General features: G+C 32.0%; 3 protein-coding genes across 4 annotated transcripts; 1 reads left to right on the top strand and 2 right to left on the bottom strand.

Moving 5' to 3' along the window:
• Window positions 1-438: 438 nt before the first annotated feature.
• Window positions 439-1,525, bottom strand: Rpl37a (ribosomal protein L37A). Its single transcript, XM_076376788.1, has 3 exons — window positions 1,385-1,525; window positions 714-842; window positions 439-614 (listed from the first exon to the last, which is right to left on the bottom strand). The coding sequence occupies exons 1-3, from the start codon at window positions 1,385-1,387 to the stop codon at window positions 468-470; spliced, it is 279 nt and encodes a 92-aa protein (XP_076232903.1). The 5' UTR covers window positions 1,388-1,525; the 3' UTR covers window positions 439-467.
• A 175-nt stretch (window positions 1,526-1,700) lies between these two features.
• LOC143178250 (SH3 domain-binding glutamic acid-rich protein homolog) lies at window positions 1,701-5,762 on the top strand. 2 transcript variants are annotated; one of them, XM_076376785.1, is made up of 5 exons: window positions 1,701-2,135; window positions 3,189-3,374; window positions 3,501-3,647; window positions 3,816-3,856; window positions 4,030-5,762. In XM_076376785.1, exons 1-5 carry the CDS (start codon window positions 2,091-2,093, stop codon window positions 4,196-4,198), a joined length of 588 nt encoding a protein of 195 aa, XP_076232900.1. In that variant the 5' UTR covers window positions 1,701-2,090; the 3' UTR covers window positions 4,199-5,762. The 2 variants fall into 2 exon arrangements, with proteins under 2 accessions (XP_076232900.1, XP_076232901.1); XM_076376786.1 differs by lacking the exon at window positions 1,701-2,135 and adding an exon at window positions 2,191-2,706.
• Window positions 5,763-5,788: 26 nt separating this feature from the next.
• On the bottom strand, window positions 5,789-11,263 carry Kri (uracil phosphoribosyltransferase krishah). Its single transcript, XM_076376782.1, has 7 exons — window positions 10,988-11,263; window positions 10,801-10,843; window positions 10,243-10,392; window positions 10,029-10,173; window positions 9,724-9,854; window positions 9,550-9,613; window positions 5,789-6,589 (listed from the first exon to the last, which is right to left on the bottom strand). Exons 1-7 carry the CDS (start codon window positions 11,122-11,124, stop codon window positions 6,534-6,536), a joined length of 726 nt encoding a protein of 241 aa, XP_076232897.1. The 5' UTR covers window positions 11,125-11,263; the 3' UTR covers window positions 5,789-6,533.
• Window positions 11,264-12,374: the final 1,111 nt, after the last annotated feature.

Here is a 12,374-nt window from a genome sequence, read left to right as displayed (position 1 = left end):
CACACAGGTATTCATGTTGAATAAAGTTTGCATAAAAATATGCACACTGCTAATGTAACTCTCTTATAGAGTGATACTACTAAAAAGTCCGTATCTATTCTTAAAAAAGTTAATATACAATATATCAGCAAAATGAAATGGAACATGTGAATATAGATATGTAGGACTATGGTTTTAATGTGCCTCTCAAACAATTTCTAAACACTTTTCAACTCAAACAATGATGAAACTCTAACAAACTGTTTCAAACAAGTTCTGGTTCATATGTATCGTATACCAAATTGTCAGGAGCCTATTAAACTCTGATAAAATTTTACTTTATTTCAGTGTTACTGTTTTACCAACATAATTCTTTCCACATACTTTCTAAAGCATGATTTGTAAGCTCAAATAAAACTGCCAATAATGAATTAGGGGAATAAATGAGTAAAAGTCATATATTATTACAAGTTATTTATTATATTTACTTATTGTTCCTTAACTTCACGCAATCTCCTTACTGCAGACCTGACAGATGCAGCAGCTGTTGTAGAGTAAACCCAGGCACCTCCTGCAACTGTCCTCTTACACCTTTTGCATGACCAGATTCCAACAACACTGCGCTTCATTGCATCCTGTAAATTAAAGAGGAATATTTGAAGATATAATTAGAAGATATTACTTTTAATTACAATAGCATTAATTTAAACAGTAATTACATATCATCTATTTACCTTTCCACAGAATGTACAGGTGTATTTACTGTGTTGGGTAATTTCCATCTTTTTAACCATCTTCCTGAGAGAGGCACCATATCTGGTGCCATACTTTCCAGTGATTCCAACCTTCTTCGTGCGTTTCGCCTAGCAATTACGAATAACATATTTGTAAATAAACACATATGATTTGAAAGGAAATAATAGGATGAATTATCACACTTTTCAAATTTAAGTATAAATCGAAACATTCAAAATAACAACGCACCAAAAACAGTTTAATATTTAAAAAATATTATTAAAGTTTAATGATAAAAATTATTATTTCCAGAAAATGAAACAGTAAATACTTGACACATATCAAGGTTAAGTCAGGTGGATACACCATGATATAATTTCAATTTCATAATAACTTTCTAACACAGGACAAACTAAATCCATTAAGGGACTACATCATTATCTCAAAAAATACTTATTTCACGTAAACAACTAGGCAGAAGTGCAATTTCTTAGTAAAAATATAAACATAACCCTATGTCACAATTTTCACACAAATACTGATTCAAGGTAAATAATATTCTACAATATACATATTAACAACTCGTCCATAATCATCTTCAACACCACACAAGAAATTCAACCCTCATTTAAACAAGATTCACATAATATTTCCCAATAACAATTCTTACCATCTTGCACAAATATAAGGTACGTTCCAAAAGAACCGGAAAAGGCCAGAGACTTTAAAGCCCGATCTCCACCGCGCGCCCCAGTCACCGGAAGTCGCGACGCAATGGCGCGTTCACGAAACGCGCCAATTCAAATCCCACCTCTCATAATCGAAACCACAGTCCATGCTCGCCCCAAATACAATTCCCTCATAAAACTCTCACCACTGTCCAAAGCACGACCTCGAGAAGTGACACCAATCCCCCATTAAAAACTCTCAAGGAACTGAACCCACCAAAACCCTCCTCTTTCCCGATAAACGCCCAGACACGAAGCATCCGCAATGTCGCCCGTAAAAAATTTCCAGCAAACCAGCGGTGCAAGTTGACCTTAATATTCGCACCGTTAGATTTCGCGGCGAGGTGCACCGCGTCTGGCGTCAGGATCGCAGTCGCATCGTGCCCGCGCGGGAGTAAAGGGTTCGCGTGTTCAGCCGTGCATGAGAACACTCGTTAAACCGGCCTGAAATGACGTAGCCAGTGGATCCCAGACCAGCCCAGGTCCGTGCGCGTTAAATCAGTGTCGCTCATCGTCGTCGATCCCTAATAGCCTGTAGCGTGATTCGACTGATCGCTTATCACTACGCGGGACCGCTGATCGTGGCACACACCGAGGCAGGAGTGCGACCGTGTCAATTGGTACCGAAGGCGGCCCCCGGCTCTAACGATGGTCGTCAAAATCTACATATCGGGTATCAGCGGCAACAAGGAAGTGAGTGTGAAACACCCACTGCGACTAGAGGGGAACAGTTAAACGATATATATTTCGTGCGCGACGAGCGTAGAGCCAGAAAATAAAGAGCGAGAGAGAGAGAGAGGGTGAGGAAAGGAAGGAAAGAGAATGCGTGTGTGTGTGGAGCACGCGTGTGCGTGCACGCGTGCATAGGTGTGAGGACTCGAAGAGAATGCCAGATTTACCGGGCACCTGAATTCTTACGATATTTCACGGCTACGTTGGATCGGGTTACATCGAGGGCTACGCGACCGTGGCGACGATTAACGATTCGACACGCTGTCACTCGTCGCGGATCTCCTTATCGCCGCGGAACAGGGATCGCCCCTCGAGGCTCGGCGATCGCTCGCGATGCAGGCCTTTTCGGCTCGTATGCGCCCTCGGTGCATCGCAAAACGTATGGTAGAATACCCTGCCGATCGCAGGAGATCGCGAATGATGCGTTTCACGCGAGGTCGAACGTGAAATGAGAATGCACGCGGCAGCTTTCACGGAGGCCGGGGAATGGGGAGGAGGAGATATTCGTGGAGAATGAGATCGTGGGAGATGGGTAATTAAAATCTTTTGATGGATGTTTATGTTCGGGGCAATAGGAACTCGTTATTTTGGGTGTCAATTTCGCAACCGCTTTGATCTCCCATCGTGACGATTCGAGGGGATTTTATTGGATTACGGTTTATATGTAACGTTGGTATAGATAAAGTAGATTCGATTGAGCAATTGCATTATGGGAAGAGTATGCAAAAAAAGGAATGACATGAGATAGGTTTAATGAAAAAATCGAGTATTAATGTTTTAGTTTGCTTGTATAGGGACAGGGTTCGATGAATCTCACTGTATCGTTCATAAAATGAAGTTTGTACTTTAATTAGGCATTATGAAAAGAAAGATCAATGAAATAGACATTTTTTCACTGTAATTTGAACCTCTTTGGAAAACAGAACATCTTTTTAGGATTACTAAATAGCAGCATCAGATTTTGGAGTGTATCTGTGGGACAAATGTATTTTATATTTCCTTGTATTCTTTCAGGTAAAAAAGAGACAGCAACGTGTTTTGATGATATTAGATAGTAAAAATGTAGAATACGAAACCATTGATATAACGGAACCAGGGAAGGAGATGGAGAAAGAGTTTATGCAAGCAAATAGTATGGCAAGAGAAGATAGCAAATATCCATTACCTCCACAAATATTTAACGAGGATGAATATTGCGGGGTACTTATTAGTATTAGAATCCTAATAAATGATAGCTTGAAACTGAATAAAATTATCTTATAAGTCTTTAGAGCCTTATTAATTGCATGCTTGGTCTATAAATGGTCATTATGAATCACTTTGCAGGATTATGAAGATTTTGATTTGGCAAATGAGATAGATGAATTGGAAGAGTTCTTGAAAGTGGCGCCGCCTGCTAGTGGAAAAGAAACTGGTATTGATTCAAATAAGAGTAAGGAAATTCAAGAAAATGGAAACACTACGAGTCGAGAGGTAAATATTACCATTAATTCAGTACTATCTGCTAATATATATATATATTTTTTATTTTAGTTGTAGAATTCAGTTTTTCATCATTTTAGTTACGTTTATGCATCAATGTCCTGCCCTTGGCACTAAATTTATACTCTATCCATATTAACCACTACATGTTTATTTTAGCCTTCCACAGATAAAGATACAGCTGCAGTAGAAGCAGAAAGGTAAGCTCTATAGTTACATTGATTGCATAATTGTGTAATCATTAATTTAAATTAGGTAATAGTTATCACTATATGTGCAAACGAAAAGAATTATTTTTGCTCATAACTATCACTCTAAAAATAAAAGTTTTTGTGTTGGATAATCAAATTACTTCCTTCTTTTGTCATCTCAGTGTAGAAGAGAGGACGACTTTGCCAAATGAAGATGTACAGTCGGACGACTCTAAACCTGTAGAACACGATGGTGGAACGGAAATTGCGCCTGAACAGAATACGGAACATACAGAGGAGGATGTTGAGAAAAATGAAGAGAAATCTGATGATCAAGAGAAAGAAGAGTAAATGTGAAATAAGCTCATATGAAAACGGGACATTTCACATCTTGACATCCTTGGTTTTCCACCAGTAAGGGTATTTTATAAAAACTATATTTATCAAGTTTCTAAGGCTGAGTGAAGGTACTGCCAAGATAATGTTTCTGCATTGCAGAAAATACATTGAATTGAACAGTATCAATGAAGTATAAACGATACTTTTATAGAACTATTTTATATCACGATCGAACATGTTTTTTCACCAACAAATTTTCAGTAGGTTTGGCTAGAGGATATGAATTAATTTCATCCTTTTTCATATCACTAGAAAATAAAAATTTTTTAATTTCTTATGTTGACATTTTGCATTATTTATATTTTGTTTTACTCATTATTTTTAATCACGACTCTAACAAGGCGCTAGGATAATAAATTTTCAGTGATGAAAACGCTTTCTGTCCTTTTACTCAACAAAAATATAACGCTGAATTTAGATAGATTTGCCCTATATATTTTAAAGTTATCTTTATACTTTCATCTCAGATTTCATAGTGAAATACATCTTTTCTAATTGCTGTTGGAAGTTTTTCTAAGAGTTTACTAGAGTCTTTGTACGATCATTTGTAATTTAGCATATCCGCTATTTGTACCGAAAGGTGGCTTCCACAATATCGAACGTAGGGTGTCAGTAACTTCATTAAAAATTTCAGTTTATTTTTTTGGTTTTATTACAAACTTTAAAATACATAATAAGTTTGGACAGTACAGCACTCAGTTTTGCATAAAATGCAATTATTACAAAAGACGACACAAAATTAGATATAATTTTATCAATACCATGCGCACTAATAGTTCTTTATTATCAAGTAAATCCTGGAATATTTCTTGATATTATTTCTAAGCGAATTAGGATTAATTTAGGGCAGATTTCCTAGTTTTACATAATGTATTTGACAAAATTACATATTGATTCATCACCATTATATTTATAACAGTTTTATTGTTATTTTCAATTTGATTCGTACAAATATTCCTGGAAAATTAAAAATAAAACATGTACAGAGTAATTTATAGCAATAACACATTTATTTTTCTCGTGGTGAATGTTTATTTACGTAAAATGAAATATCGAAAATTTTAAACCTTTTTACCAAAGGCCTAAATACAACAATTGCTTCTATAAAAATTAATATTGATTAATTATATATGTTTGGTTGTACTACATTACATGTCCAAACGATTTGAGAGTTTTGTTATTTCATACGTATTACCCACTTGCTGACAAAAGACTAGACTATTAATCACGAACAAATCGAAGCTTTACGCAAGTGTTATGAACTATTTTGTTATAAAAATAAAACAAAATATAGAGTTCATGACGCAACGATTGTGCACGAGATAATAAGCCTGACTAATTTTAATATAGCATACCGCAGCTTTTGAATATCAAATATTTATTACCGCAGAGAAATTATAAAGCTTCGCTGAGTTAAATCGATATGTCCATCGCGTTGTTATCATAAAACAATTATATCTGTAAACAATAGGTGTCGGACATGAACATTACAGTTAATAAATTTTAACATGGTATATTTAAAATGTATATTTACAAGAACAATATTCATTACACGTGATGTATATGAATCATGCTGATCATTGTTACATGCATATAAAAATTTACTAATAAATATTATAATAGAAATTTAAGAATTCGTTTAAGCAATCCTGTACATGTATTCGTTTCGCAACTAAAAGACTTTGGATACATAGATTGTAATGTATTAACATAGTACAGGAATTTGTTAAGGAATATAATTATAGAAATGTGGGTATCATCAATTCATTCCAGGAATGTGTAGCGTACAATATGGTAAGTAATATGTGTAATACATTATTTCTTGTAATATATTTTTTTTATTATTTTGTATTGTCGTCAATATTCAATAAATTAATGTTGTTCATAATTTTATATCTAACTTTCGTATACAATAATAAATGACATTTTGTTAATAAGCTAGACTGTTTATTATATAATTTATCTGTTAAATTTAGCTATCCATTTATATATATCAATAATAATTAAATGACTAGCATAAATATTAATAATAAATATAAAAATAAAATATGGTTGTAAGTATTTTTTAAATATCACAACAAAAATATGCTTGAAAATATGTAGACCATAGGCTCTGTTTAAGATATCAATTAATTTAAATTAAAGAAATTTTAAGTATTTACTATAATTATTCTTAAAAATATGATCCTTAATCCTTTTCATTTCTATGGGCTTCTATTCAATTCCAATTTGTACTTTAACAAGTGAAACAAAAACTTAAAATTTATGTAATGTGTAACATAATTCTTCAAACATCTTTCCCTTGTATGTTTGCACTCTCTCCTACGACCAACCGAGAACAGCCTGAAAACAATAATTTTGAAGGTGTCTTTCATGATAATTTATTACAATGAAATATAAAATATTAAAGTAATCTAATTATGAAACATTTTCTACAATCAGAGAAATACTTTATCATTTTTATAATAAAAAGGCACTGAATTACTTGATATTTAATTCTTATAATGTAAAATCTTTTTTCCAGTACTCATGATTTTATCAATTTCAAGTGAAAATAATAGTATAACATATCTTTTCTCACTTTACAGAGAATACAAAAAATTAAAAAAAAAAGACGTATCATTTTTATAAAACTTTGTTTATTTTAAATCATGTATTAGTTAGGTCATTAGTACTTGCTGTGCATATTTATTCATACTTTCCAATGTATACATATTATACAATATTTTTACTGGTATACATTCATTATGAATGTAAAAACTATTATTAGATGTTGAAAGTCATTTTGTACTATGTAACATACGGTAAGTCAAGTATACAGATAATATTCGTCATAACAGATATTTGCATACACTCAGGTAACATAATACGATGTACGAAGTTCAGGGGTGATTTCTAAAATCAATTCTATGCAAAATTCAAGCTTTATGTATTTTGTAAAAAATTAAAAGCCAAAACTACCTATTATAAAATTAATCAAGAAAAAAGATAAGTGTATAACATTAATAACAGCAATTACGAAAAAATGTTTAATGTTATCCATTAAAATAAAAGAAATATCTACATGTAAGAAAAGCTGCATAATCAATTCTAAATAATTTAATAACTGTACAAAGGATTTGATTAATATAAACAAAATTAGTGTTTACTTGAATAACACATAGAATCCATGAAAAACATTCTATACTTTGTCACACATTATTTCATACCTATTATCATTTACCAAAAACAAAATGAAAATAACAATTACTATCTGCATTAGTAATTGTAAATGTATGTATTTTTATAAATTTATATTGAACTTCATAGTAAGTCTTGCACCTTTTCACGTAATGACTATGCATTTAAACGAATGCACTTAAAATTATTAATACATAAAACCACCGGAATAAACGCTAAGAGAAATTAAAATGCAACGACCGTTATTGTTAAATGTTTTTGATGTAGATGATATTTGATAAAGCAATTAGCTTTATACTCTTTTTTGTTATATTATAACAATCACTTTTTATAGCAAAATAGATATTTTTTCGATATATAAGTCTCCAATATTTAATTATTATCACTACAATATTGAATTTGATATCTATTTAGCATAATAAACGTAAGTGACAGATAACATTAACAAAGTAGAACTGACCATGTTTGCCAAATAAGTTTTAGATTGTATGCAACAATAGTGCAAATAAAACATTTGGATTTGGCGACATTGTACATGTCAAATATTTTAAACATACTAGTTTCGTATAATTAACGATATAACAATTTTAACAAAAAAATTTTCTTAAGATATTACTTGCACCTGTAAAAGGAGTGCCGTATTATGAAAATTATATTTTTAAATATTGCATATAACTTGTGCTTTATCACTAGAACAATGAAATATTTTGAAGTTTCTTGTTACAATGATATCAAAATATTATGCATAAAGTTTCAAACATAGTACTTCACATTACAGATTGATTACATTATACTTATAATATGTAATGACAAAAACTATGAAAAAATTACTGTGAATTATTGGTAACACTCAAAAAGGAACTTTTTAAATTTTAAAACTTTTTCAAATCTTTGGATTTATATCACATATATACCTTTTTAATTGAAATATTAGTAACAGAAGATATTAATAATTTTTTAATTAGAATTATAGCTTTAATAAATAATTATATGTGATATATATTTCCAGCAATACCTATTATCATATGACTTAATGCATGTTTTTTATGAAAGTACTTGTTTCATCGTATTTGAAATTCACAGTTTACAATAGATAGAATAAAAAATAGAAAAAAAGATTGAATCTGTATATTATGCTGAAAAGTGTAATCAATCGAAATTCGATTGATTTTACGGCGTTTAAATAAAACATTATTTACAGTCTCACATTAAGTTGAGAAAATCAGTGTACAGAAGGCTCTGTTAAGTTCTCTTAAATATAAATATTAAGCACACTATTCTTAACGTACGTTTGTACTGAACAATACAAATAAAGATTGTGAATAAATGAAAAAATATTCGCTTTCGATACATATAAATATACAATAAATCATAAATTAAAAAATATACACAATAATTATAAAATGTTGAGCTCTACTTCTTAAATACACAATTTATTTGTGTAAAACAAAGTACTACGAAAACAAATGTTTAAGATGTACATACGAAAGTAAATGCCGTTACACATTTTTAACTATATAATATAGTATTGTCAAAGCTGTGTACAATGTTTAGCATTTTTATGAGAAAGTTCTTTTTTTTACTATTTTCTTTATATTAAATATTTTTTTAAATTGCATTTGTAATTTGGCATAGATGCATCAATAAGGCTTCACCAGTCTTTCAGTTATAAGATTGTGAATGGCATATAAAATTTTAAAAATATATACACGATACATGTGACATAGTTACAAGACAGTATTAATATTGAAAATACTAAATAAAAAATAAAAAATAAAATATTATGCAAGATTATGTGAACTTATTATGCTTATTTGTTTGAGACTTCATGCAGTTTTTTCTATATTAAAACTATTGAATAAAAATCAGATGATTTATAAAATGCTCTCCATTAATGGTAATCACCATTATTTTTTTTTGCATTGAAGTATGATTATGAAAATCAGCTTTGGCAATGCTATAAATAGAATATCTACATACATATATTTTTTTGCAAAATGTATTATTTTGTATATTTTTATGCAAAATGTTACCTTCTGCAACTGACTTTCTACTAGTTTCTTTTGCTATAGTAAGTACTAATTTATTGTATTATATGCTAATAAAATTTAGTTAATCCGTACCAAAGTATTTTTGTCCAAAATGATTTGGGGCTATGCTCTGAATCTCTGATGTCAATATTTTCATCTGTAAAAGGAATTTAGGTTCCCTTTAAGATACTAATATTTTTATTAATTACTAGCATATCTAATAATTCTAATAAGTTATCGTATTATAGTTTCAAGCATAAAACATACCTGAGGAAAGGCAGTGACCAGTGTCTTAGCCGCAATAGGGGTACAAAATAAGTTTGATAGAATGATATTTTCTTCAAGCACATTATGTTCCTTCAGGACCGCTATTGCTTTTATCACAGTATTCCCAGTACCTTTAATTGAGAGTAAAGACTTATAATTTTCTAATGTACAAACAAGTGCTTATTCTAAGTTAAAAATTTATACCTTCATCATTTTGTTTATAAGAAACAAGTATCAAAAGAATATTAACAATTCAGACTATTCTGATTTTTCTTAATAGTTATAACTTACAACCCTTTACGTACTCATTATTGGGTACATCAACAAAACTTTTCTCTCAGATATGTCATCTGGAAATTTTGCATAAACCACTCTAGCTTCATGAGTGTCTGCATCACTTTCAACTAATATCTTCCCAATCCTTATGCTGCGACAACAATCTCTCAAACCCTAAAACATTACACAAATAATGTAACTTAGTACTTGAAACTTCCTACAAATACAAACTTAACACTATACCTGTTCCATTGCCTCACCACTTCTCACAATAGACACACCACAGTTTCCTTTCTGATACTTCAAACCATTGTATTTTGCTCCTGTTGGTGTTTTCACTACACATTTTGAGAAAGGCAGTTGATTCAAACTTTCTTCTATGACTAGTCTTATCTAAAAATACAAGAAACTTTATTGGAATGATGCAAACAAAATTTAAACTCTCACCAACATAAATTCACACTCAATCACACAATAATTAATCAGGGTTACAACAAAGATAACATAAAAACACAACTTCTATTTTAACAGAAAAACAGAAAAACTATCATTCGCACGAAACTAATCGAAATCTTTTCGTAGGCATATAAGAATAGTAAGCATATTGTATAAGAGTCTAAAAAGAACGTAGAGCTCTCGTAAAAAAACAGAGGCAAACTAAAGATTCCCCATTTGCTGGAGAGGCATTTCTTTCCTGACACTTGAAACTTTTCATAGAAAACGCTTGACAAAGGTAAGGATGTTGCTAGAAACGAGTAGCAAGCTGTTACACAGCGTTATTACACGAGGAAATGCACTCACCAGTCGGTCAGCGTAGAACTTGAAATCGCTTCTCGTGGTGTTTCTGTAAACGGAGATGCATCGTGTCCGATTAATCTGTTTAATAGGAAACGAACAACACGATGCACCGGCATCGTGCCGGCGTTTTAACTCTAAAAAGAACACTTGTATACGGAAACTGAACGAGGAACGCTGCGTATTTACTTACTTATCCCGTAATATAGTCTGCAATTCCTTCACCTGATTGTTACACGGAAGGAGCTTCAAGTTCGGCCCGTAAATTTCACTGACATCATTGCTCTCATTGGATTTCTTTGTGATCGACGTTAACTCGGTGCTGCCCATGTCGTATTCTTCACGTACACACGCTGCTCTCGCGGATGAGATCGAATGTGATGTGCACGTAGCACGTAGCCTACACGCTCGCTGAAATCTGCACAATCTTCAAGATAGAACTGCCATGAATGAGATAATTGCTGCGGATTTCTAGCGTTGAGATTATCTGAAGAAAGAAATTATCTACGTATGACATCGGAGGGGACATGGTCCACCTTTATTTCAAGGATTTAAATAACCCGAGGTATTTTTATTCGAGAGTAATGTGTGTAAATTGTTTAGTTGTGACTCAGTACTGATATGTTATGTATTATATATAAACAATTGGAAACATTGATTATTTAGTCATTTACGGGCAATCTGATGATGTAGAATCATTTCAGGGATTTTATGCAGTATTATGTGATTATAAAAGTCTGTGAAAATTGTTTATTTATTGCAAAAACAGGATTTAAAGAATTTGAGGTTTTAAGGTACTAGTAGCGCAACCTACAAGTGGCGCGCAGGTACTAAAAGTTGAAATTCTGAATTTAGTTCTAGAGCGCAGCCGCTAGAGGCGCCACCAGTAAGTTTTGTTTTCTCCTGTTTTTGAGAGACATTACCAGTGGCGCCTCTAGCGACGGCACCCTAGAACTAAATTTAAAAACTCAACTGTTAGTATCTAAGCGCCACCGCTAGATGGCGCCGCTAATACCTTAAAACCTCAAATTTTTTATATCCTGTTTTTGCAATAAATAAATAATTTTCACATGCTTTTATGATTGCATAATGCTATATAAAATCCATATAAACATTCTACATCACCAGATTTATCGTAAATTAATAAACAATCGATTTTTCAATTTTTAGTTTCCCTAGGTCTACCGCTACGTGTCCATAACGTTTCACTGTCTCTATTTCGATTAAATCTCTCAAATCCTTTTACTGCATCAATATTAAAACATATCAGAGCAGAAATTGTTCTCAAAGAATATGCAATCTCTTTGAAATTCTCAAATCGATACAAGAGTTGATTGTGACTCTGAAGTACCATAAAATCGAATCTTTATCGTATCTCTAACTCATGCTTTCCTAACCTACGACCTATCCTTCCTCTAATAATCTATGCATGCAAACTTATCATTGCACAAGATTCTTTACGTTCTTGTCGGTCTGTAACATTTTTCTCCATCTCATAGACAAAGGAGCATTCAAGTTAGTAAAGACTGAGGCCACAGGGGGCTCACAGTCGTATCGCTCGTGCGACTGTTTCGAAAGGG

Source organism: Calliopsis andreniformis, chromosome 4 (genome assembly GCF_051401765.1).
Source record: "Calliopsis andreniformis isolate RMS-2024a chromosome 4, iyCalAndr_principal, whole genome shotgun sequence".
Lineage (NCBI taxonomy): Eukaryota > Metazoa > Arthropoda > Insecta > Hymenoptera > Andrenidae > Calliopsis > Calliopsis andreniformis.
This window is presented reverse-complemented; position numbering and strand designations above follow the sequence as displayed.

Coding starts and splice junctions, on each gene's coding strand:
- LOC143178250 (XM_076376785.1), top strand. CDS start 2,091: ATGGTCGTCAAAATCTACATATCGGGTATCAGCGGCAACAAGGAA. Junction 3,648..3,815: donor GAAACACTACGAGTCGAGAG/GTAAATATTACC, acceptor TGTTTATTTTAG/CCTTCCACAGATAAAGATAC. Junction 3,857..4,029: donor GCTGCAGTAGAAGCAGAAAG/GTAAGCTCTATA, acceptor TTGTCATCTCAG/TGTAGAAGAGAGGACGACTT.
- Kri (XM_076376782.1), bottom strand. CDS start 11,124: ATGGGCAGCACCGAGTTAACGTCGATCACAAAGAAATCCAATGAGAGC. Junction 10,844..10,987: donor CAGACTATATTACGGGATAA/GTAAGTAAATAC, acceptor CTCCGTTTACAG/AAACACCACGAGAAGCGATT. Junction 6,590..9,549: donor TTTTGGACAAAAATACTTTG/GTACGGATTAAC, acceptor TATTGTTTTCAG/GCTGTTCTCGGTTGGTCGTA.
- Rpl37a (XM_076376788.1), bottom strand. Junction 615..713: donor CCTGTACATTCTGTGGAAAG/GTAAATAGATGA, acceptor TTTAATTTACAG/GATGCAATGAAGCGCAGTGT.